Source organism: Schistocerca nitens, chromosome 8 (assembly GCF_023898315.1).
Source record: "Schistocerca nitens isolate TAMUIC-IGC-003100 chromosome 8, iqSchNite1.1, whole genome shotgun sequence".
Taxonomy (NCBI): Eukaryota; Metazoa; Arthropoda; class Insecta; order Orthoptera; family Acrididae; genus Schistocerca; species Schistocerca nitens.
In genome coordinates, this window is record NC_064621.1 from 263,529,279 (window position 1) to 263,555,371 (window position 26,093).

General features: G+C 45.8%; 1 protein-coding gene across 2 annotated transcripts in view; it reads left to right on the forward strand.

The window, feature by feature from the left end:
• The window catches only part of LOC126199375 (ankyrin repeat and LEM domain-containing protein 2), a 151,941-nt gene that overhangs the window by 108,001 nt on the left and 17,847 nt on the right, over nucleotides 1–26,093 (forward strand). For both annotated transcript variants that reach the window (XM_049936286.1, XM_049936287.1), the window contains exons 8-9: nucleotides 3,427–3,462; nucleotides 3,560–3,704. In XM_049936286.1, the coding sequence (XP_049792243.1) occupies nucleotides 3,427–3,462; nucleotides 3,560–3,704 (181 nt within the window). The remainder of the gene's footprint in view (nucleotides 1–3,426; nucleotides 3,463–3,559; nucleotides 3,705–26,093) is intronic.

Genomic DNA, 26,093 nt, shown 5'->3' on the forward strand with positions numbered 1-26,093 from the left:
CATGTTACTCAGTCAACTTCCTTACTTCGTAGACACAACTTGAAACCCTTGTCTCTAGAGGGCTCAGAGCTGTAGAGTGTAACGTGATGAAATGTAATGTAACTGTGTTAGTGTGTGTGAGAGCGCGTACTGTAACTAAGTTCTTAACTGTGGAAAAGTGCCTCCAGTTGAAATCCATAGAAGAATTGAAAGCTGTGTTTGGTGATGTTTCTATCGATATCAGTAATATGAGACATTAGTTTGTTCATGCTCGTAATGAATGAAAACTGTGATGTTAAATTCAACTTGCCCCATCCCGTTTTCGTCTGTTTTCAAAACTTCAAGAACACCTCTGAGTACTTAACTTTTCATAGTGGTGAAGTGGTGCAAACAGAGGTGAGGTTGAGGCTCTGTCAACATTGTTAAACATTCTACAGCGACTTTATCAACAAACTGGTCTCTTGTTGGAATAAATTGGCTTGTTGCTAGGGTGACTATGACAAGAAATAAATATGTAGACATGAAGAATAACGATATAGAATGTTAATAAAGTTTGTTTTATTTAAAAAGCTTTAAAAGTTTTCACATAAAAACTTTGGAGGCATTACTTCGCACCACACCCTTGTATATTGTTTTTTAGATTTGTCCATGTCTCTATTCCTGTTTATAACAGACCACTGTGGTGTATAGCACCAAACTGTTCCCATAGTGGATCAGATAACTGACAAAATGATGTGTGGGCTTCATGATCATTCTGAACAATATTTGAAAGCTAGAACGAAAGCTCTGGGAAAAAGACAGAAAACTAAATTCAGCATTTAGTGTTTATATTGGGTAAGTGGCATGCAACCAACATATTTATTAGCTAAAAAAGTTGTCAGAGAAGGTGGTGATAGCAAAGAGAGAGTTAAATCAGACCTAGTGTGCATGTACCCAAACTTCACAAACTAAGCAGGAAAAAGAAAGGGTTGTGAGATTTGTAAAACTGATGTTTGGCTCTCAAGATGTAATTAATGTTTGGTTTGTTATTTCTGCATCAAGTCAAGAGAGTTGTTTTCAAATGTTCATCAGTCACACTCTTTTGATGTGCTGACGTAATATATCTCATGTCTGAAAACTTTTACTCACAGACGTAAGTTGTTCCAAATACTGATACCACACCAGTATAAAATTTCTTCAGTTTTTGAAACTAAACATGAGGTAAGCAGTGGTAAAATTCAAAAAGTTTTTCTTATCTGTGCTTCTCTTTCAACAAGTCATTTTCTTACAAATCAATGAGCTCCAGCTGTAATTCAGTTGACACATTATCAAGGTTACAATCAAATGGCTCCTGGAGTAGGATGTCACTCTCAGTTCTGCCAAGGTCTGTAAATCTCTCCAAAAAATGCACGACATGAATACTTTTTTCCCCTGGAAAAACAAGGTTGATGTCATTTAGGGATCGTTGCACAAAATTCTGTAAAATAGTGAAAAATGAGAAAAGATTTTTCTTTCCAGTTGCGCTTCAAACAATGACAGCTTTCTCTGATATTCTTTGATGACTCTGTAGGGATCACAAATGAGTTTATTCTTTTCCTGAAGTTTCAAGTCAGTTCATTCATGTGGGATGGGATGTTGATCAAAAGTGACAACTTTGACACTCAGGTAGGATCCGATGAATGTGAACCAGCTCCATATTTTTCAGTGAGAAAAACATCTGTTTCATTTTGGGGCTCATGAAAGCGAAACTGGACTTCACCGCAGATGAGCCACCTCACTGTTGTGTGATAGGGCAAGCCACAGAATTTAGAATCGATTTATTCAAGAAAAAGCTGGAACTGTGTGTGATTTAGTGCATGTCCAAGTATGTAGTTCACAGCAGAAAAGATTGGTTTCAGCACACAAGAAATATCTAAGTCTTTCCCACAGAGTGCTCTGCACATGTGAAGATCTAGTATTCTAAACACAGTACACAAATTTAAATTGTATCATAACATCTTGTGTTCCAAATATTTTATCAAGCAAATTCAAGTATTGTCTGTGTGCTGGATGAACTGAAGTCATGGGCTGTAGTTTAGTGACCCCTGATGTAGAGGAAATCAAAATAAAGAATTTGATATAGGATACTTCTGGTCTTTTGTGTCTGGAAATTGCCTAAAATTTGCTTACAAATAATTCTGAAACAATATTGTCTTGCACTCTTTGCTCAGATTATTAGTCCTAGAGGAAAAAAAAATTACTGGGACATTTGTTGTAGGAAATTTAATGTAGTCCAGTTTTGTAGTGGGATACGTTTATGCTAGAGGTGCAGCAGTTTTAGAGTTATTCAAGAAAATGCATAAAAATTACCTTCAGATGCACCCTCTCTCACATCTGCACACCACCTGTCAAGATTTTTAATGTGTTGCTCAAGGCACTCCCTCGTACAACAATAGAAACATTTGCGATTCCACAAATTATTTCCCACATTTGACCTTTTTTGTTCATCATTAACTGGGTTATTATGCCACTGGCTTGATCAACTGTTTTGTTAAGATTACTAATTTAACTTTTCTCTTGAGACTAATGAAAAAATGTCTACTGTAAACATTATTCACAAACTTATTATTTTTTCAGTTTGATGTAAACTTAACCCTTAGATGCACATTAGTTTCATAGTAACAAACCAGACGGAAAAAGATTTACTTGTTAATTTTATGCTATTAAAAGCCACAAAATTGAGAGGTAAAATTTATGCAAACATTAGTGTTACAATTTGTAAGTGCATGACTAAACTGGTGGTGTAATAGCCCTGTCAATGAAGCCCAATAAAGGTTGAGTGTTGGAAATAATTTATGTATTCACAAACTTTTATCTGTTGGTAATGGAAGAAGTTCTGTAAACACATACTAAAAAATCCTGACCATTTGGGATGAGTGCAGGGGTGGCAGTGCATTTGAAGGTCACTTTCGTACATTTTTCTTGAATAACTCAAAAACCACTGTGTCTAGCAAACATGTATGCCAGTACAGAATTTAACTAGATTAAATTTCTTACAAGAAAGGTCCTCTCTCTCTCTCTCTCTCTCTCTCTCTCTCTCTCTCTCTCTCTCTCGGACCGATAATTTGCTTGCAGAGAGTGAGAGAATATTGAAACTGTCACATGACACACATGTGCTGTAGCTTAGGTTGTTTGTGTAGCCCAGTTTGAGGTGGTTTCCTGACTTGATAGAAGTGTCCTATATTAAACCGTAAGTCTATACCACTGTGTAACATAAACAGTTATTGTTTACACCTTGTGTGTGTGTGTGTGTGTGTGTGTGTGAGAGAGAGAGAGAGAGAGAGAGAGAGAGAGAGAGAGAGAATTGATCCCTTCTTGGCACCCTTCTAACACACCTGCACCTTCCCTCTGTATTGCCCACCATGCCCCCAGTAGTTTGCCTCATTTAATTGTACTTGATGAAAATTAATTTTTACCAATTTCTTTCAGGTGACGATAACTTTGAGAAGCATTGTGAACATAAAGGTAATGTGCTAAGCTTTTGTTTCCATACAATTACATTAGTAAAACTGTGCTTGGTGGAAATGTGAGTTTTAATTTTTGCATTTCTTTTGCAATATAGAACTTGCTGGTGGAGGCAGTGGTGATGTTGACAATGACGGGAATCCCAGTGATGACGATAAGTTCTTCACTCCTCCGGGTTCTCCTCATGATTCCATTGAAGAATTTGCCGATGTTTCAGATGGTGAAAATGTATTTATAGAGGGGTAAGAAATCTCTCTTTCAATCTGTGAATGTTACACACATCACAGTACGTTATGAAGAGTTGCTTTGTTACAGTCATTTGAAACAATGGATTTGCATTTTGTACAAGTTTTCCTTGTTTTCTTCATATCCACTGCATTGTTTCTTTCATTTTACTTTTAAAACTTTTTGTTGCTAAGTCGTTTTGATTGCATCTATGTTCATTTCAGAATGGTGAGTTAAATAACTCTATAAAAAGTAGTATCAAACACTGGCAAATCCAGGCTGGAATAATGAGAATATTATGAAAAGTATAGATTGCTACTCACCATGCAGAGGATATGCTCTGTCGCATTGAGCTTTCGGCTGAAAGGGCTTCATTCAATGTAGAAAACAATCACACATTCACACAATAAAACTTGCACACACAGGACCACTGTCTCTGGCAGCCGAGGCCATATGTGTACAGAAACTGTGCGTAATGGCAGAAGCAATTTGTCCATTGAGGGGGGGGGGGGGGAGCAGGGGATAAGGAGGTGGCTCAGGTGGGGAGGAAGAGGGATAGCAGAAGCTGGGTGGGGGAAATGGTAGTGTGCTTGTGACGCATGCAGGGACATGATGAAGCAGGCCAGTGCTGCTAGGTGCAGGGAAGGGGAGTAGAAAAAGGAGAGAAGTGCAGGAAGAGAAAGGATAGGGGATAGACGTGTGAAGGACAGGGACTAGCGAATGTTGAGACCAGGGAGGTTACGGGAATGTCCAAGTCAGAAAAGCTCGTGTTGAGAGGAAGGTTCCAGATGGCACAGGATTTGAAGCAATTATTGAAGTACAAGTGGGTAGTCCAGCTGTCTTGGCCACATTTTGTCAGAGTCCATTGAAACAGACAGGTAGCTTGTTGGTTGCTATGCCCACATGGAAAGCAACACAGTGTTTGCAGCTTGGCTAATATATCATGTGACTGCTTTCACAGATAGCCCTGCTTTTGAAGTGAGTCACAAGGCGAGTGGGGCTGTGGGAGGTGGTAGGGGGGAGAGAGAAAAGATGCTGGAGATGTTTCTGTATAAGGTTGGGAATGTAATTTCGGTCAGTGAAGGCCTCAGTGAGACCCTTGGTATACTTGGAGAGGTACTGCTGGTCACTACAGATGTGATAGCCATGGGTAGTTGGGCTGTATGGAAAGGACTTCTTGGTATGGAATGAGTGTCAGCTATTGAAGTGGAGGTATTGCTAGTGTTTGGTTTGTTTGATATGGATTGAGGTACCAGTCTGGCCATCTTTTAGGTGAAGGTCAACATCAAGGAAAGCGGCTCGTTGGCTTGGAGAAGACCAGGTGAAGCAAATGGGAGAGGAGGTGTTGACATGAACAGTTTGGCATAGGATGGTGCCATGTGGGCGCTCATTCCTGTACCCTGGATCTGTTTGTAGGTGATGCCTTCAAAGATTAAGTACCCACACTCCTACTTACTTCATGCTTCCTAAAGTCCATGAAGCTACCACTTAGGTTAATCTATTATGGCTACTTATTGTGTCCCCATGTGGGAATCTCTGCTCACATGGACCAACATCTTCAGCCTATTACCTGTAACTTACCCTCCCTCCACTGACTCTCCACAGTTCCTGTTCCTTTACCATATGGTGCTCTTCTTATCACAATTGATGCTACCTCCCTCTACACTAACATCTCTAATGCTCCTATTGAAGACTACCTTCCCCAACACCTGACAGATTCCAAACCTACAACCTCCTTCCTGGTCACCATGACCAACTACATTTTTATCCACAATTACTGCACCTTTGAGGGTATCACCTAGAAACAAATTTGTGGTACAGCAATGGGCATTCACATGACACCATCCTATGCCAACCTATTCAAGGACAATCTAGAGGAATCCTTCCTAGCCGCCCAGAATTCCACACATCTTAGTGATCTGGACTGAGTGTGAACTAACCCTTACGCATTGCTCCAGAACTTCAACACCTACTCCCTCATTTGCTTCACCTGGTCATCCTCAACCCAACAGACCACTTCCTCCAGACCACTTCCATGATGTTGCCTCCACCTCAAAAATTGGTAAATCAGTGTCTCCGTCCATATCAAACCAACCAACCAACCAACAGCAATACCTTCAATTCAGTAGCTGACACTCACTCCATTGCATGAAGTCCCTTCCATACAGTCTAGCCACCCATGGTCACTGCGTTTTTAGTGACACGCAGTCCCTCTCCAAATGTACCAAGCTATCACTGAGGCCTTCCCAGACTGCAATTTCTCTTCCAACCTCGTACAGAGACAAGTTTCCCAAGCCTTGTGTCTCCAGTCACCTACTACCTTCCACATTTCCAACTCCTCTAGAAGGTTTGGGGGCTAGAACAGATCCAAGGTAGTACTGCCCATCATAAGAGGTGACTAAAAGGAGTCTCCTACTTTTCGGCCTGTGAAGTTACGGTCCCCTTTTAGGATTTGACCCCCACCTTTCAAAATTCTACTGTAATGTGGGCCATTTGGGGAAGGACACCTCACGTGGTGCATCATGTATCCAAAGTGCGCTGAGATCTTCTGCACCTATTATTGTAATGGAAATGTAGTTGCACCCGAAACCCAGCCTTTTGGGCAAGGACACCTAATGGCATGCTTAATTTACATCCATTGTGCACTGTCCTCTACTGTACCCACGATAATAATGGATCCTTCATTTACATCCGATATCCAGCATGGTAGCCAGCCTGTGACGGGGGTCATCATAAACCCTTTCGTTTGTAGCCCCCTGACAGCACAGGGCTCACACTGCTGATGCCTGCACTGCTGACTCTCCACGTATGCCAAGGGGTAGATGCTCATCTGCCTGGGGCATTGGGACTCCCAGCAATGGCCATCCTGCCAGATGGCTTCTGCTGTGGCTGGGTGTCATCCATGGGGAGAGCCCCTGTTCGAAGTGGGTGGCATCAGGGTGGATGGCCCGCAATGAAGCAGATGAAGTTGTCCGACACTGGTGTTTGAAAATCTCCAGCATTCTTTAAGAAATGTAAGGTGCAATGTAATGCTAGGAATACGACCCCACATCATTCCCTTCTGTGGCTACACTACAGGAGGAATGTAAGAGTAAAGATCAACGAGAGGCATATTCTCTCCAATACTTAGTTTGTGCAAGGTCTGATGGGGAATCTCTTATGACAATCCAGCCTCTGTTTTTCATCTAGATCTTAGCTAACAAGTTTGCGGAAACTGCAGGAATGTCCAAAATGCAGAAGGGTCAATATTGATAAAAACAACATCCCCTGCCCAGTCACATCCATTACTCACCTGTACCAAGCTGGGTGATGCCTCAGTTTCCTTCAGCCCCCACCCCCCTCCAGTTAAGTGCTTAAACATGGTTCAGGGGATTACTTCCATCAAGATCTCCTATTGCAGTCTGATGACAAGTTGCGCACCTGTATAGAAGGCCCTAAGGACAACATTCTTGCTACCGGTGCCTTCATCTCAGCCTTTGAGTGCGATTCATTTCATGAAAAGGTCAATGTCATGATATATTGGTGTGACGTTAACCCTGTGTTCCTCCCCGTATGCGTTGTTTCAAATGCTGTAAATTTGCGCACATGTCCTCTTGATGTAACACTGGCCCCATGTCAGGAATGAGGATGACAGTCACACAACCATTCCTTGTGCCCCTCCTCCCATTGCTGTCCACTGCAGAGAGCACCATTCTTTCTGTTTACCAGGCTGCACTGTTTATCAGAGATAGAGGATGATGATGGAATATAAGACTCTGGACACGCTGATCTACACACAGAGGCAACAAAGAAACACGACCATCTTAACCCTGTATGCTTGACATCATCATCATGCTACGGCAATGACGTCACACTTTATGAAAACAGCATCCCCATCAACTATGCCTCTTACAGTGCCCCCCAACCCCCAGGGCAGCCAGACCATACCTGTCCCCTTGAGGGTTGGAGACACTCCTCCTCCCATTGGTCCCTTCCCACTTACTTCAGGAGCAATGCCCCCCCCCCCCCCCCCAAGCCATCAGGGACATCTGTCCACATTCCTCAGCTGGAGAAGCAACCACTTTCTCCTGTTTCTTTCACCTGGAAGGGGTCCCTCGGGACACAACCTTATGAGGTTTCTGCTGCTGTGAAGCCATACACAAGCCAGTGGCTGAAGGAGCCACAAGCTGCTGGTCGTAGGGCTTCACGATCATCATTGGTTCCTGAGACCAACTCAGAGCAGCCCACCTGACCAGCAAAACCTAAGGAGAAAAAGAAGCAGCCTATAAAGAAGAAAGAGCTCCCGGTGGCTCCCACACCATCACTTCCGGCAGGCTCCAATTCTGAGGATGAGGTGGAGATCCTAGTGTCCCCCGAGGACATAAATGTCCCTGGTGCCTTAGAACCAATGGACACAACCATCACAAGCACTCAACCAGTGGCACTGGTGACCCTGGGGCATAAACTGCCTCCTTGATCCCTTCATGCCCTCTCAGTACACCAAAAGGTTAATCCTCCAGTCGAATTGCGGCGGTTTTTTCCACTGTGTAGCTGAGTTACCACAACTCTTAAGCACTCCACCTGCTTTCTGCATTGCTCTTCAGGAAACCTCGTTTCCAGCAATGTGGGCACCCACCCTTTGCGGCTTTCAGGGATAGTACAAGAACCATAAAGACTATGACAGTGTGTCAGGTGGAGTATGTATATATGTCCTTTACTTTGTATATAGTTAATCTGTGCCTCACCAAACAGCTTTAGAGGCTGTGGCTGTCATGGTAAGGACAGCACGGGATCTTACTGTCTGCAGTGTGTATCTTTCCCCAGTTGGTGAAGTAACTCAAAATGTATTGGCTGTACTGGTTTCTGAACTCCCCCCACCTTTCCTCATTCTGTACCCCCTGCGGATTCGGGGGTTAGAATAGGCCCGCGGTATTCCTGCCTGTCGTAAGAGGCAACTAAAAGGAGTCTCACCTGTTTCGGCTATTAATGTGATGGTCCCCATTGGGGTTTGACCTCCATTTTTCCAAATTCTACAGAAGTACGAGCCTTTTGGGGAAGGACGCCTTACGTGGTGCACCATCAGTCCTCTGTGCCCTAAGACCTTGGCACTTTTTATCGTCTTGGCGTCATAACTGCACCCTCCATTCCTCTTTTTGGGCATACACACCTGATGGTTTGTGTCAGTTACACCATTAGTGCGTCACCATCTGCACCCACGATACCTCTGGACTTCCCATGGCACCCAAAATCCAGCACGGTAGCCAGCCCGTTGTGGTGGGGTCGTCATGTACCCTCTAGTTTCTAGCCCCCCTGACAACACAGGGATCGTACTGCCGATGCCTGAGCTGACACCTCCCCACGTAAGCCAAGGAGTAGATGCTCGTCTCTCTGGGGCATCAGGACTCCCGGCAACGGCCATCCTGCCAGGTGGCCTTTGCTGTGGCTGGGTGGCGCCCGTGGGGAGAGCCCCTGGTCGGAGTGGGTGGCATCGGGGCGGATGCCCCGCAATGAAGCGGGTGAAGTCTCAATCCAGTGGCCACACGACCGCCAACGTCTCTAAGCGCGGTAAGACAGAATTTAATGCTGTGATATATAACCCCAAATCGTTACCCTTCCCAAGCCACACCATGGGAGGAACGTAGGGCTGCGGACAGACAGGAACCGTATTCACTGCAATACCTTGTGTGCAGCAGAACCGATGTGGATTTGTTTTTGGGGACTAAGCCTCTCTTCTTTGTTCACCATCTTGAGGATAGGTTTGGGGAAGTGGCATCTCTTTCCAAAATGAGGAGCGGGGCTATTTTGATACAAGCAGTTTCATCTGCACAGTCACGGGCGTTACTCGCCTGTGAGCAGCTCGGTGACATCCCCGTTCATGTCACTCCCCGTAAGTCCTTAAATTTGGTCCAGGGGATTATCTTTCATAAAGATCTTCTGCTACAGTCTGATGACGAGCTACGGGAGAACCTGGCACGACGAGGTGTGCACTTTGTCCGTCGTGTCTTTAGGGACCCAAGGATAATAGGGTCGCTACCGGTGCCTTCATCCTGGCCTATGAGGGTGACTGCTTGCCTGAGAAGGTCAAGGTCATGATCTACCGGTGCGACGTCAAGCCCTATGTCCCGCCCCCTATGCGATGCTTCCAGTGCTGGAAGTTCGGACATATGTCCTCCAGATGCACTGCCAGCCCCACGTGTCGTGATTGTGGCTGACCTTCACATCCTCATGCTCCATGTGCTCTGCCTCCCACCTGCGTTAACTGCGGGGAGCATCATTCTCCCTGCTCGCCAGACTGTGCAGTCTACCAAAGAGAGCGGAAGATACAAGAAATTAAGACCCTGGACCGTTTAACCTACCAAGAGGCAAGGAAGAAGCTAGAACGGCTCAACCCCACATCTATGTTGAGGAGTTATGCTGCTGCAACTCTGCCGGCACCAGTTCCTGCAAAGACTCCCTTCTCAGTTGGCCCACAGAACGGTCCAGTTACGCCTGCCCCACTGCTGGTAGGGGGCCACACTCTCTTCCGCTGCTCCCAAAACACTCGGTTTGGGAGCAGTGGACCCCAACCAGCTGGGGACATCCATCCCCACCTCTCAACTGGAGAGGCAACAGCCTCCTCCGGCTCCTCAGCCGGAGAAGCAACAGCCTCCTCCGGCTGCTCAGCCGGGGACGCAACAGCCTCCTCCGTCCTCACTTGTTCGGAAGGGATCCCTTGGGGGAGTCCCTTCCAAGGACTTCCCCCAGTGTCTCACAAGACACTAGCCAGTGGCTGAAGAAGCCACCAGCTGCTGGTCGACGGGCTTCACGCTCTTCCTCTGTTCCTGATAATGTGTCAGGAAAGCCCTCCCAGCATGCAAACCCTCCTCCCAAAGACAAGAGCGAGAAGAGGAACCTCTCCAAGAAGTACAAGGACCCAGTGGTTCCCGTGCCACCGCTTCCTGTCAGCTCAGCCTCTGAGGATGAGGTCAAGCTCTTTGCGTCCCCTGATGACCTCGATCTCGCCGTCTCAGAATCGATGGCAGTTGCGACGTCAGTCACTCAGTCGGTGGCAGCATGTGACTCTGTGAAGTAATTTGCTTTTTCAGTGCCTTAATGCCCCTACAGGACACGCTTTGTACAATCCTCCAATGGAATTGTGGCGGTTATTTTAGCCATCTCCCTGAGCTACGACAGCTTCTAAGCATGACACCTGCTTTCTGCATTGCCCTCCAGGAAACCTGGTTCCCGGCAATGCGGACCCCTGTCCTTCGTGGATACAGGGGTTATTACTGCAACCGTAGCACTTACAATAGTGTGTCAGGTGGAGCCTGCGTGTATGTCCTTACCTCTGTATATAGTGCCCCTATGCCCCTCCAAACATCATTGGAAGCTGTGGCTGTCCGCGTAAGGACTACCCAGGATATAACCGCCTGCAGTGTCTATCTCCCTTGAGGTGGTACAGTCTCCCTGACCGAATTGGCTGCATTTGTCGCCCAACTCACCACGCCTTTTCTTCTCCTGGGGGATTTTAACACCCACAATCCCCTGTGGGGTGGAACGAAGGTTACTGGCCGAGGCAGAGAGGCCGAGAATCTCATCTCCCAACTCGACCTCTGCCTCTTAAACACTGGCGCCGCCACACATTTCAGTGTGGCGCATGGCACGTTCTCGGCCATAGATCTGTCATTGTGCAGCCCAGGGCTTGTACCATCGGTCCACTGGAGAGTCCATGACAACTTGTGTGGTAGTGACCATTTTCCCATCTATTTGTCACTGCCCCATTGTCATTCTTCTGGGCGCCTGCCCATCTGGGCTCTCAACAGGGCTGACTGGCCGGCTTTTACTTCCGCTGCCACCATTGCGTCTCCCCCACAGGGTGACATTGACGAGGTGGTCCGTGTCTTGACCACATCAATCATTTCTGCGGCCGAGGCTGCCATCCCCCGCTCTTCTGGACTCCCTCAGAGGAAGGCTGTATCCTGGTGGTTGCCGGAGATTGCTGAGGCTATTCGCGACCGTAGGCGCGCTCTCCAGCGTCATAGGCGGCACCCGTCTCTGGAGACCCTCATCGCCTTTAAGAGGCTCCGTGCCTTGGCCCGTCGTCTTATTGCACAGCGTAAGCAGGAGTGCTGGGAGAGGTATGTCTCATCCTTGGGCTCCCGTGTCTCCCCCTCGCTCGTGTGGTCCCGGATCCAGCGGATTTATGGATACCAGACCCCTATGGGTGTCCCTGGGATCTCCCTGGACGGCGCTGTCTGCACGGACGCTGCCACCATTGCTGACCGCCTTGCCGCGCACTTTGCTACGAGCTCTGCGACTGCAACTTACCCCCCCGCCCCCCCACCTTTCGCTCTCTAAAGGAGCGGGCCGAGCAGACGCCGTTATCATTCCACACGTGTCGTTCTGAAAAATACAATGCTCCTTTCAGCGAGAGGGAATTCCTCGCTGCCCTCGCCGATTGCCCTGATACAGCACCAGGACCAGACTGCATCCACGCGCAGGTGCTGAAGCATCTCTCCAGGGACTGCCAGAGACACATCCTCACCATCTTTAACCGCATTTGGAGCGAGGGCGTGTTCCCGTCGCAATGGCGAGAAGGTGTTATTGTCCCCATCTTGAAGCCCGGTGCGGACCCACTGGTGGTGGACAGCTATCATCCCATTACCCTCACCAACGTTTTGTGCAAATTGCTGGAACGTATGGTGGGGCGGCATTTGTGTTGAGTCCTTGAGTCGCGCGGTCTCCTCGCTCCCTCCCAGGGTGGCTTCCGTCGGGGCCGGTCTGCTGCGGACAATTTGGTGCGGCTGGAATCTGCTATCCATACGGCCTTTGCCCGACGTCAGCATCTCGTTGCTGTATTTTTTGATCTGCGGAAGGCGTATGACACCACATGGAGGCATCACATCTTTGCTACGTTGCATGTGTGGGGTCTTCATGGTCAGCTCCCGGTTTTTCTTCAAACCTTTTTATTGCGCTGCTCTTTCCGGGTGCAAGTCGGTACCGCCTCTAGTTCCTCTTATATACAGGAAAATGGGGTCCCGCAGGGCTCGGTGTTGAGCGTCTCCTTGTTTCTAGTGGCCATTAATGGTCTGGCTGCAGCCGTGGGGTCGTCGGTGTCTCCTTCTTTGTATGCCGACGTCTTCTGCATCTCATTTAACTCAACGACTACGGGAGTCGCCGAACGCAGGCTGCAAGTAGCCATTCGCAAGGCAGCATCATGGGCTCTGACTCATTGTTTTCAGTTCTCTGCAGCCAAGACTCGAGTTATGCACTTCTGCAGGCATCGGACGGTCCACCCTCATCCTCAACTTTACCTCGACGGCCGCCTACTTGAAGTGGTGGACACTAGCCGCTTCTTAGGACTCGTCTTTGATGCCCGGCTCACATGGGTTCCTCATATTACTCAGCTGAAGCAAAAGTGCTGGCGGTACCTCAATGCCCTCCGCTGCCTGAGCCACATGTCTTGGGGTGCAGATCGCTGCACGCTGTTGAGATTGTACAGAGCCCTTGTGCAGTCCAGGCTTGATTATGGGAGCCTGGCCTATGGGTCTGCATCACCCTCAGTGTTGATGTTGTTGGACCCCATACACCACTGTGGGGTTCGCCTTGCAACTAGCGCTTTCCGTACTAGCCCTGTGGATAGTCTACTGGTGGAGGCCGGGGTTGCCCCGCTGCGGATTCGCCGCCATCGACTGCTCGCTGACTATGCTGTCCACGTGCATTGCTCGCCGGGCCATCCCAATCATTGCCTGCTTTTCCCTGCCATGGTCCCCCATCTGCCCGAACGGCGACCTCGGTCTGGGCTTTCCATAGCTGTCCGCGTCCAGTCCCTGCTGTCAGAGCTGGGGTCATTCCCTCTTCTGCCTCCCTCCCGGGTCCATGCCCCTACGCCTCCCTGGTGTTTGCCCCGGCCGTCTGTCCGTCTGGACTTGGCACAGGGACCCAAGGACTCGGTTCCACCTGTGGCCCTCTGTCGCCGTTTTCTTGCGCTCCTTGCCTCATTTTCGGGCTGTGAGACTGTCTACAATGATGGTTCCCTGGTTGATGGTCGCACTGCCTACGCTTTTGCTCATGCTGCCCATGTTGAACAGCACTCCTTGCCGGCTGGCTGCAGTATTTTTACTGCAGAGCTGGTGGCCATATTGCGCGCTCTTGAGCATATGCGTTCCTGCTCAGGTACGTCCATCGTCATCTGCAGTGACTCCCTGAGCAGCCTCCAGGCTATCGACCGCTGCTATACCTCTTCTCCTCTGGTATCCTCTATTCAGGAGTCTGTTTCTGCCATTACCCGCTCTGGTCGTTCGGTGGTCTTTGTTTGGACGCCAGGTCACGTTGGCATTCCGGGGAACGAATGTGTCAACAGGCTGGCCAAAGGGGCGATCGATGCCCCAGCTTTGGAGATCGGCCTCCCGGCTCGTGATCAGCAGTTGGTGTTGCGGCGTAAGGTGCTTGGGATGTGGACTGATGAGTGGCGTGGCCTGACATCCCCAAATAAACTACGGGCTGTTAAGGAGACGACCGATGTGTGGCGGTCCTCCCTGCAGGCTTCTCGCAGGGACTCTGTCCTCCTGTGTCGCCTCCGCATCGGCCATACCTACTTGACGCACGGCCATCTTTTGCATCAGGAGGATCCCCCCCTGTGTCAGTGTGGGTCCCGGCTGACGGTCGCCCACATTTTGCTGGAGTGTCCCCGACTGTGCACCCTCCGGCAGTCTTTTAATCTCCCGGGCACTTTGCGTTTGGTTTTATGTGACGATGCCTCCATGGCTGACGACGTTTTAAATTTTATCCGTGGTAGTCCTTTTTATGGTTCCATTTAGGGAGGTCCTGCACCTTTCCCTTTCTGTGTCTCTTGTCCTCGAGTCTCTCTTAATTGGTTGCAGATTTTAGTGTGTAGTCGGATGGTTGACTCTTTCCCTTTTTTTTCCCCCCCGTTGTCAGTCAACCAGTCTCCGGCCATCTCCTCTTCTTCTGTTTCTTTCTGTCTGGTGTTCATCTGTCCTCTTCTTGTCTGTAGTGTTCGTTGCCGCATTTGTGTTCTTTCAGTGCCTGGGGGGGGGAGTCTCCTTCCCCTTGGGGTTTTACCTGCTCCGCAAATTTTCGTCTCACCTGTTTTTGGATTGGGGGACTGATGACCTTAGCTGTTTAGTCCCCCTTAAACACCCCAACAACCACCACCATCCTCATTCTGTGTGCTTTCAATGCCCATAACCCTCTGTGGGATGGAACCATGAGACTGATCGTGGCAAAGATGCCGAAAATCTGCTGACACAACTTGATGTTTATCTTTTAAATATTGGTGCTCCCACACGTCAGTGTAGCAAGTGGCACTTACATGGCCAGTGATTTTACAGTCTGCAGCCCTGGCCTTCTACCATATCTTCACTGGAGAGTTCATGACAACCTGTGTGGTAGTAATAACTTTCCGATCTTCCTGTCCCAGTCCCAGTGTCATTCCACTGGCCGTCTGCCCAGATGGGCTCTTAATGAGGCTGACTGGGTTGCTTTCATCTCTCCTGCAACTGTTGGATCTCTACCACATGGCAGTATCAGTGTGGTGGTTCAAAACGTAACTGCGACCATTGTTTCTGCTGCCAACTTGACAATCTCCTGTTGCTCAAGATTCCCTGATGGAAGATAGTGCCTTGGTGATTGCCAGAAATTGCTGAGGATTTTAGAGCTCAAAGGCAGGCTCTCTACCATCATAAGCGGCACCCATTGCTGAAGCACCTCGTTGTCTTTAAATGACTCCGTGTCTGGGCCCACCAATTTATAAAGAGGTGCAAGCAGGAGTGCTCGGGAATGGTACGTTTCAACCATTGCTTCATGTACCTCTCCTTCTCAGGTTTGGATTTCAGACCCCTGCAGGAGTACCTGTGTTTTCCACAAATGGAACTATCTGCACTGACCCAGACACACTTTGCTGTGCATTATGCTCGAACTTATGCATCTGAGAATAATCAACCTGCCTTTTCTATCCTAAAACAGCTGGTGAAATGAAAGTACTTATCTTTTACTACATGCCACATTGAGCCATACAGTGCACCATTCAGTGAGCAGGAATTTGTCAGTGCCATTACCCGTTGCTATGATACAGCTCCTGTGACAGACCATATTCACTATCAAATGCTTAAACATCTTCCAGTGGATTAGCAGTGTCACATCCTTGCCATCTTCAACCGCATGGGAGCGATGGTGAGTTCCCGTTGCAATGGCGGGAAAGTATCCTCGTCCCATTTGCTGAAACCTGCTAAGAAGCCCCTAGAGATGGACAGCTACTGCTCCATTAGTGTCAACATTGTTCTGTGTAAGTTGCTCGAATGCATGGTGAGCCAGCAGCTGTGCTGGCTCCTTGAGTCTCGGGGCCTTCTGGCACTGTCTCAGGGTGATTTCTGCCAAGGCCACTCCACCATCACATCCTCACTACATTATATGAGTGGGGTCTTTGGAGCCCAATCCCAATCTTCATAGAGAATTTTTTGTCGCCCCATACTTTCCTGGTTCAAGGTGGTGCTTTCCACACTTCAGCCCATAACCAAGAGAATGGTGTGCCACAGGGCTCTATATTGAGTGTTCTCTCTTTTAGGAGGCCATTAATGGTCTAGCAGCAACTGTGGTGTCCTCAGGATCACCTTCCCTGTATGCTGATGATTTTTGCATTCACATTTCCTCCCCTAGTACTGGTCTTGCTGAATGCCGACTGCAGGGAGCCATACAAAAGGCAAGGTCATGGGCTGTCACCCATGGCTTTGTTTTCAGCTGCCGAGACTTGCGTCATGCTCTTCTGTCATCATTGTCCTGTCTGCCCACATCTAGAACTTTACCTCGATGACCAACTACTTAACATAGTAGAGACTTATCGCTTTTTAGGACTGCTCTTTGATGCCCAGCTAACTTGAGACTTCCCCATATTTGTTAGCTTAAGCAAAAGTGCTGGCAGCATCTTAACACTCTTTGCTGCCTGGGTAACACTAGCTGGGCTGTAGACCGCTCTACTCTTCTACACCTCTATAAAGCTCTGATACAGTCCCGCCTTGATTATGGGAATTTGGCTTATTGTTTGGCATCACCCTCAGCACTGCGGATAATGGATCCAGCACACCGGTGGAGGGTTTTGTTTGGGACAGGAGCTTTCCGAACAAGCCCTCCCTGTGAACAGCCTACTCATGCATGCTGGAGTCCCTCCAGTATGGATCAGGCACGAACAAGTGCTTGTTAATTATGCCACATGTGACAGTAGTTCACCTGAGCATCCAAATTATGCCTCCTCTTCCCAAATAGGGTAATCCATATCCTGCAATGGTGGGCCAGGTTGGGGATTATGATAGCAGTCTGCGTTCAGTTCATTCTTCCTTGTCTAGAGTTTTTTCCTCTACCATCATTCCTGCTGGTTCAGTCATGTACCCCTCCATGGTCCTTACTTTGGCCACAGCTTTGCCTGGACTTACCATTAGGCCCACAAGACTCAGTTCATCCTGAGGCCTACCGCCACCAATTTTTTCTATTCTTCACGCATTCCAGGTCTCAGAAAGAGTCTACATCTACATGGATACTCTGCAAATCACATTTAACTGCCTGGAAAGAGGGTTCATCGAACCACTGTCACAATTCTCTATTATTCCATCCTCGTATAGCAAGTCGAAAGAACGAACACCTATATCTTTCCGTACCAGCTCTGATTTCCCTTTTTTTATTGTGGTGATCATTTCTCCCTATGTAGTTCGGTGTCAACAAAATATTTTCGCCTTATCTGAGGCACTTGGTGTATCACAATCAACATTTCACTGCACAGCTGGACGTCTCTGTTGATAGTGCTGACTCACTCGTAAACCAGTAGGGGTTCTGCAAGGTATTATTCCATCCTCGTATAGCAAGCGGAAAGAACGAACACCTATATCTTTCCGTACCAGCTCTGATTTCCCTTTTTTTATTGTGGTGATCATTTCTCCCTATGTAGTTCGGTGTCAACAAAATATTTTCGCCTTATCTGAGGCACTTGGTGTATCACAATCAACATTTCACTGCACAGCTGGACGTCTCTGTTGATAGTGCTGACTCACTCGTAAACCAGTAGGGGTTCTGCAAGGTGTGTGCCAGTTGGTGATTGGAATTTCGTGAGAGGATTCAGTCACAACGAAAAACGCCTTTCTTTTAATGATGTCCAGCCCAAATCCTGTATCATTTCTATGACACTCTCTCCCAAATTTCGCGATAATACAAAATGTGCTGCCCTTCTTTGAACTTTTTCGATGTACTCCATCAGTCCTATCTGGTAAGGATCCCACACCGCGCAGCAGTGTTCTAACAGAGGATGGATAGGCGTAGTGTAGGCAGTCTCCTTAGTAGTCTGTTCCATTTTCCAAGTGTCCTGCCAACAAAACACAGTCTTTTGTTAGCCTTCCCCACAACATTTCTGTGTGTTCCTTCCAATTTAAGTTGTTCGTAATTGTAATACCTAGGTATTTAGTTGAATTTAGGGCTTTTAGATTAGCCTGATTTATCATGTAACCGAAGTTTAACGAATTCCTTTTAGCACTCATATGGATGACCTTACACTTTTTGTTATTTGGGGTCAATTTCCAATTTTTGCACCATTCAGATATCTTTTCTAAATTGTTTTGCAATTTGTTTTGCTCTTCTGATGACTTTATTAGTCGACAAATGTCAGCGTCATCTGCAAACAACCTAAGACAGCTGCTCAGATTATCTCCCAAATCATTTATATAGATAAGGAACAGCAAAGGGCCTATAACACTACCCTGGGGAACGCCAGAAATCACTTCTGTTTTATTTGATGACTTTCCATCAATTACTACGAACTGTGACCTCTCAGGCAGGCATTACCAAATCCAGTCACGTAACTGAGATGATATTCCATAAGCACACAGTTTGACTACAAGCCGCTTGTGTGGTACAGTGTCAAAAGCCTTCCGGAAATTCAGAAATACGGAATTGGTCTGAAATCCTTTGTCAATAGCACTCAACACTTCATGTGAATAAAGAGCCCGTTGTGTTTCACAGGAATGATGTTTTCTAAACCCATGTTGACTATGTGTCAATAGACAGTTTCCTTAGAGGTAATTCATAATGTTCGAACACAATATGTGTTCCAAATTCCTGCTGCATATCGATGTTAATGATATGGGCCTGTAATTTAGTGGATTACTCCTACTACCTTTCTTGAATATTGGTGTCACCTTTGCAACTTCCCAGTCTTTGGGTGCGGATCTTTTGTTGAGCGAACAGTTGTATATGATCGTTAAGTGTGGAGCTAATGCATCAGCATACTCCAACAGGAACCTAATTGGTATACAGTCTGGACCAGAAGAGTTGCTTTTATGAAGTGATTTACGTTGCTTCACTACTCCGAGGATATTTACTTCTATGTTTCTCATGTTGGCAGCTGTTCTCGATTCGCATTCTGGAATATTTACTTCGTCGTCTTTTGTGAAGGCATTTCGCAAGGCAGTGTTTAGTAACTCTGCTTTGGCAGCACTGTCTTCGATAGTATCTCTATTGCTGTCGCACAGAGAAGGCATTGATTGTTTCTTGTCACTAACGTATTTCACATATGACCAGAATCTCTTTGGATTTTCTGCCAGGTTTCGATACAAAGTTTCGTTGTGGAAACTGTTATAAGCATCTCGCATTGAAGTACGCGCTAAATTTTGAGCTTCTGTAAACGATCGCCAGTCTTGGGGATTTTGTGTCTGTTTAAATTTGGCATGTTTGTTTCGTTGTTTCTGCAACAGTGTTCTAACCTGTTTTGTATAATGAGGAGGATCAGCTCCGTTGTTTGTTAATTTATTTGGTATAAATCTATTTCTTTGAATTCAAGCCACATCTGGTCTACACTTAATATGAACTAACTGCTCAAAATAATTTTCAGAGAATGCGTTTAGCACAATTTTGGATGATATTTTATTCATACCTCCGGAATTGAACATGTATTTTCACCAACATATTGAGGGTAAATTAAGCTCGTCACCATCTGTTATCGTATGAGTCACGTACGCGTTTGAAATCAAACTCAAGTTTTCTTTGAACCTTTCAACAACTGTATCATTGGAACTGGGAGGTCGGTAAAAGGATCCTATTATTATTATTTTATTCTGGTTGCCAACAATGACCTCTGCCCATACTAATTCACAGGAAGTATCTACTTCAGTTTCGCGACAAGTTAAACTACTACCAACAGCAGCAAACACGCCACCACCAACTGTGTTTAGCCTATCCTTTCGGAACACCGTTAGGTTCTTCACAAAAATTTCGGCTGAGCTTATATCCAGCATTAGCCAGCTTTCAGTGCCTATAACGATTTGAGCATCAGTGCTTTCTGTTAGCGCTTGGAGCTCTGGTACTTTTCCAACACAGCTACGACAATTTACAACTATTATTCCAGTGGTTCCTGTATCTATGTTCTCCCTGTGTTCGGCCTGCACCCTATGTGACTGCAGCCCTTCTTGTGTTTTTCCGAGGCCCTCTAACCTAAAAAACCGCTCAGTCCACGCCACACAGCCTCTGCTACCCATGTAGCCGCTTCCTGCGTATAGTGGACACCTGATTTATTAAGCGGAACCTGAAACCCAACCACCCTTTGGTACAAGTCGTAGACGGTCGCAGAACCGTCTGAGCCTCTGATTCAGACCCTCCACTCGGCTCTGTACCAGAGGTCCGCAATCAGTCCTGTCGACTACGCTGCAAATGGTCAGCTCTGCTTTCATCTTGCAAGCGAGACTGTCAGCTTTTACCACTTGTGTTAGCCGCTCGAAACCAAAGAGAATCTCTTCTGATCCAAATTGACACAAATCATTGGTACCGACGTGAGCAACCACCTGCAGTTGGCTGCACCCTGTGCTCTTCATGGCATCTGGGAGGACCCTTTCCATATCTACACTGATGGCTCAATGGTAGATGGTCATGCTGGCTTTGCTCATGCTCATGCTGGACATACTGAACAGCGCTCCTTGCCAGATGGCTGCAGTGTATTCACTTCAGAGTTGGTAGCCATCTTTCACTCTCTCTTGAGCATATCTGCTCCTGCATTGGTGAGTCCTTTCTCATCTGTAGTGACTCCTTAAGCACCCTGTAAGATCGTGATCAGTGCTATCCTCACCATCCTTTGGTAATGACTATCCTGGAGTCTGTTTATGCCCTCGATCAACATGGACATTCGGTGGCCTTCATCTGAATCCCTGGGCATGTTGGAATCATGGGAAATGTGCTTGCCGACAGGCTGCCCAAAATAGGCTACCAGTAAACCGTCTCTGGAGATCAGCACACTGGAAACTGATCTCCAATCAGTATTATGGCATAAAGTTTTCAGGATCTGGAATACCGAATAGCACATGATAACTATGCCCAATAAATTATGTGCTATGAAAGAGACAACAAATATGTGGAGGTCATCCATGCAAGCCATGGGACTCCATTGTCCTTTGCCAATTCTGCATCAGACATATTGGCGGACTCATGGTCATCTCCTCCATCGTTAGGACCTAACCCAGTGTTGCTGCAGTTCTCAATGGACAGTAGTCCATATCCTGTTGAACTGTCCCATCTAGCTACTCTGAGGCAGACTTTTAACCTTCCTTATGAGCTACCTTGGTGTTAGGTGACAGTGCCTCAACAGCTGATCTGGTTTTATGGTTTATGCGAATGGGGGTGGGGAGGGGGGGGGTGTATCTCTCAGTCTAAGGGTGAGTGCCAGCAGGCATTATCTCCCAGGCCCTCACACTACCTGCATTTAACTCTTTTTCATTCCCTCTGATGCTGTCTGTTCGACTTGGAGTTTGTCTATTCACCCTCTGTTTTTCTCTTGCTTACTGGTTTTAGGCTGGAGATTTTAGTATGTTGCAGAGTGGCTGACTCATCCCTTTTTATTGTTGCGATCAGCCAGCCAAGGCCATCTGCTATATTGTTTCGACACCTACTGCTTTTTTCCTTTTAGTTAATGTTTCCAATTTTGGCTTGCTACTCTCGTTTTCTCCTTCATTGTGGTTACACACGCAGTTTTTCACATTTTGTTTCTTCACGTGATTTCAGGTGACAGGATTCTTTTGGGGTATAGTTTTAATCTGAGACCTGTTTAACTAAGGAAAAAGGGACTGATAACCTTGCAGTTTAGTCCCTTTAATCTACAAACCAAGCAACCAGCCATTCCCAATGTTCAGCCACAAAGGAACACTCCCCCTCAAGACTCAGTACTACATAGGACTGGAGCAACCTAATTACATTTCCTGGCAAGGTTTGAACTGTGACTCGTCGTTCCGGAAATGAGGGATACCCTACCCATTATCCACGTCATATGTCCCACAGTGGCATTCCACCATCCACCAAACCTACACAATATTCTTATCTATGCCCACTACAGCCCTGCTCCCAACCCCTTGCCTCATGGCTCATTCCCCTGCAAAAGACCTAGAGGCAATATTTGTCCCATACATCTTACCACCACCACCACCACCACCACCACCACCACCACCTACTCCTCCAGTCCGGTCACAGGCATCACTTATCCCATCAAAGGTAGGACTACCTGTGAAAGCAGTCACATGCTGTACAAACTAAGGTGCAATAATTATGCTCCTCTTCTTGTGGACATGATAACCAAAAGATTAGCTGTCCACATGGATTGCCATTGAGTAACTGTGGCCCAGAGACAAATGGACCATCCAATTACTAAACATGCTGCCAAACACAACATGCTTCACTTCAATGACTGCTGCACAGCCTGTACCATCTGGATCCTTCCTACCAATACTACCTTTTCTGGATTGCGCAAATGGACACTCACTGCAATATATCCTACATTCTTGTACTCAATCTGGCCTCAGTCTTCGCTGGTCTCTGTCCCTTATCTACCTATTCCCTTCCTTAATCTCACTCCAGCATTCCACAGCTTTCTATTCCACCAGCACATGTACTTGTCTCTTCTCCCCCCCCCCCCCCCCTCCCCCATCGCCACTTCCTTCCTTTTCCACCCACCCCCATCCCAAACCAACCAACTGCACCTAGCAGCCCTGCCCTATCCCCACCACACCCCTGCCTGCTCCCACAAGCAGTACTACTCTCTCCCCCACTCCTCCATTGCTATCCCTCCCCCTCCCTTCTCCAGCCTCATCCTTATCCCCACCACCAACATATGGCTTCTCATATCAGGCACAGTTGCTGTCTGCCTCAGCGGCCAGAAACAGTGGTCATGTGTTTCTGAGCTGTGCCTTTGTGAACGTGTGTGTGTTTTCTACTTTAAAGAAAGGCTTTTTGACTAAAAGCTCAAATATCTAGCTGTCATTTTGTTGTGACTGCCTGAGACTCATTGTCTCCTCTATGTGGTGAGTAGCAACCAATCATTTTCATAATATTGTCTATAAGAAATATACTTGAAATGAGTGCATTCGTGAACACTTCATCTCACAGTGAGGGAATGAACATTCACTCTTTAGTAACATAGGCAATGTTATAGTCCTTCTGGCCCTTTATGAAAGATTAAAATTTTGTTTTGAATCAGGATGCGAACCCAAATCTTCACCTTGCATGGACAATCTTAGTTTAGGGATTCATAAAAATATATCCTGACTTCTTCCTTTGATTTGCATGGAAAAATAATGCTACAGTATATCCAGCTCTTCCTCAAGAAGTGTTCTCCTTTAACTTAGTGTTGATTTATGTTAAGTCTACATCATACTTCCAAAAAGTTCAGGGACTGATTTTATTCCTGGTGTATAAGTGACGCCAGGACAGTAACCATGGTGACAGCTGTGGTGTTTTTATTTGTGTTGGCTCTGATCTGTAACTATTAAAAAACTCCTCACTTGGTTGATTAGTTTCAGACACTATCTCCCTTAAACTGATATCAGGCATCATCCAACTGGGAACTCATTACATGTGGGGTCCCACAAGGTTCCATTTTGGGGCCCTTACTTTTTCTTGTGTATATCAATGACCTTTCATCAGTAACATTACCAGATGCCAAGTTTGTTTTGTTTGCCGATGATACAAACATTGCAATAAATAGCAAATCAAGTGTAGTCTTAGAAAGATCAGCCAATAAAATATTTGTGGACATTAATCACTGGTTCCTAGCCAATTCTTTGTCACTAAACTTTGAAAAAATACACTACATGCAGTTCAGAACTTGTAAGGGGTGTCCCAAGAGTATATGTCTAACATACGATGACAAGAAGATAGAAGAAGTGGACAGTGTTAAATTCTTGGGCTTACAGCTTGATAATAAATTCAACTGGGAGGAGCACACCACAGAACTGCTGAAGCGTCTTAACAAATCTCTGTTTGCAATGCGAATTTTGTCAGACATAGGGGATATAAAAATGAAAAAGCTGGCATACTATGCTTACTTTCATTCCATAATGTCATATGGGATTATTTTTAGGGGTAATTCATCAAGCCAAGCTAAAGTTTTCCGGGCACAAAAACGTGCAGTGAGAGTTATATGTGGTGTGAACTCAAGAACATCCTGCAGAAGCCTGTTTAGAGAACTAGGGATACTAACTACTGCTTCCCAATATATTTATTCCTTAATGAAATTTGTCATTAAAAATATATCACTTTTTCAAACCAACAGCCCAATTCATGGAATCAATACTAGAAATAAGAATAATCTTCACAAGGATTTAAAGTCACTTAGTCTTGTACAAAAAGGTGTGCATTATTCAGGAACACACATTTTCAATAACTTGCCAGCAGCCATAAAAAGCTTAACAACCAATGAAATTCAGTTTAAGAGAAGCCTAAAGGATTTATTGGTGGCCAACTCCTTCTACTTCATTGATTAATTTCTTAGTAAAACCAACTGATTTGTATATAAATACAACATAACTTCAGCACAATTTCAGTGCAGTAATGTGTTCATTGAAAATTTGTGTGTGTGTGTGTGTGTGTGTGTGTGTGTGTGTGTGTGTGTGTGTGTGTGTTAGTGCAGTAATGTGTTCATTGTAAATAAGTATTACATTAGTTGTATTACCTTATAAATAAATAAAAAACTTTTTTATTTTAAATTCAGTGCATTAGTATTTGTAAAATGACTCTTAGTGTTCATTAAAAAATGACGATCATTCCACTTGGGACCTGTGGAATGGTACATTAGCTTATTTATTTTAGTAGTAAATATTTGTCATGTATTGTTGTTTTTCTGACATGTTCCACATCCTGGATGACCACCTCACTACGGATCAATTGGAATGAAAGTAAATCTAATCTAATCTAAAAGCATATCAGTGTAGCAGCACGCCGGAATGTGTAAGCAGCCCTTGTTTAAAATTGAAGCACTGATGTTGGAAGTCTGTCAGTATTCTTTACTTTGACCCCACATTGTGACTGCACCACTCAGTACCGCAACAACTCCTTTGATCTGAATCAATTAACCAAATATGTTTTGCGTGTTCGCAACAGGCTGATAAGCTTATGTGAACTTGATAACTGTAATTGTTATGTCCGGTTTGCGAATGAGTGTTGAAACGTGGATAATAGGATACCTTGAATTAAAGTCCACCACTCAAGGCGATGCTACATCATAGTTGTGAGAGGATGTTGATTTATTAATTAATATAGCGTCGTCAAGGTGTTGCTACAGTGTTAATTCAGCAACTAATATGACGTAATTCCAGAGATAAAATACTCTTCTGACAATGTACAGAAAGCGTCGTATTTCGGTGTAAACTTGTTGTTCACTGTTAATAAAATCACTAAATCACCTTTAACTTCTGCGTTCTCTCAAGAAATAGTTAATTTCACAATTACACAGTAAATCTCCATTAAATGACGTAGCTGACACAAATCATTAAGGTTATATTGGAATTTATTGAACTTTTTTAATTATTTAAACCTGCACTGAAAACACACCGATCTGTGATTCAGGTTCTTGAACTATTTGCATGAGCTATTCTGACATTGACTACACCTTCCGACAACACGGCTTAACTGTAAGTTCTTCGTGATCACGTGTAGCTGTTTCCTACTCAAGGCTAATAATATATTTTATGTCGGTGGTTGGTATATTGCTGTGTCCTTTGATGTTCGTGACAATCGTGGATCATGAAGGCTAAGTCCCAGCGGTAATCGAGTATCACACGATTTACTTTTCTTTGACATATAATAACTGTTCCGTTGTCTGGCTAAACCGTAAATGTTGTTTTACTTCAGTTGGAAATTCTGACTGGTATGTCAAGTTGATACTGGAAAACTTTTAAAACTTCATATCAATAATAGAGAAGGAAAGTTGCTACTCACCATATAGTGAAAATGCTGAGTCGCGATAGGCACAATAAAAAAATTCACACAATTAAAGCTTTCGGCCATTAAGGCCTTTGTCAGCAGTAGACACACATACACACACACTCACATAAACACAACGTGCACACGTATCTGCTCAGAGAGCTGAGACCACACACTCAGCGAGGTCCGAAGGATAATCAGGTTGCCACCGGTGC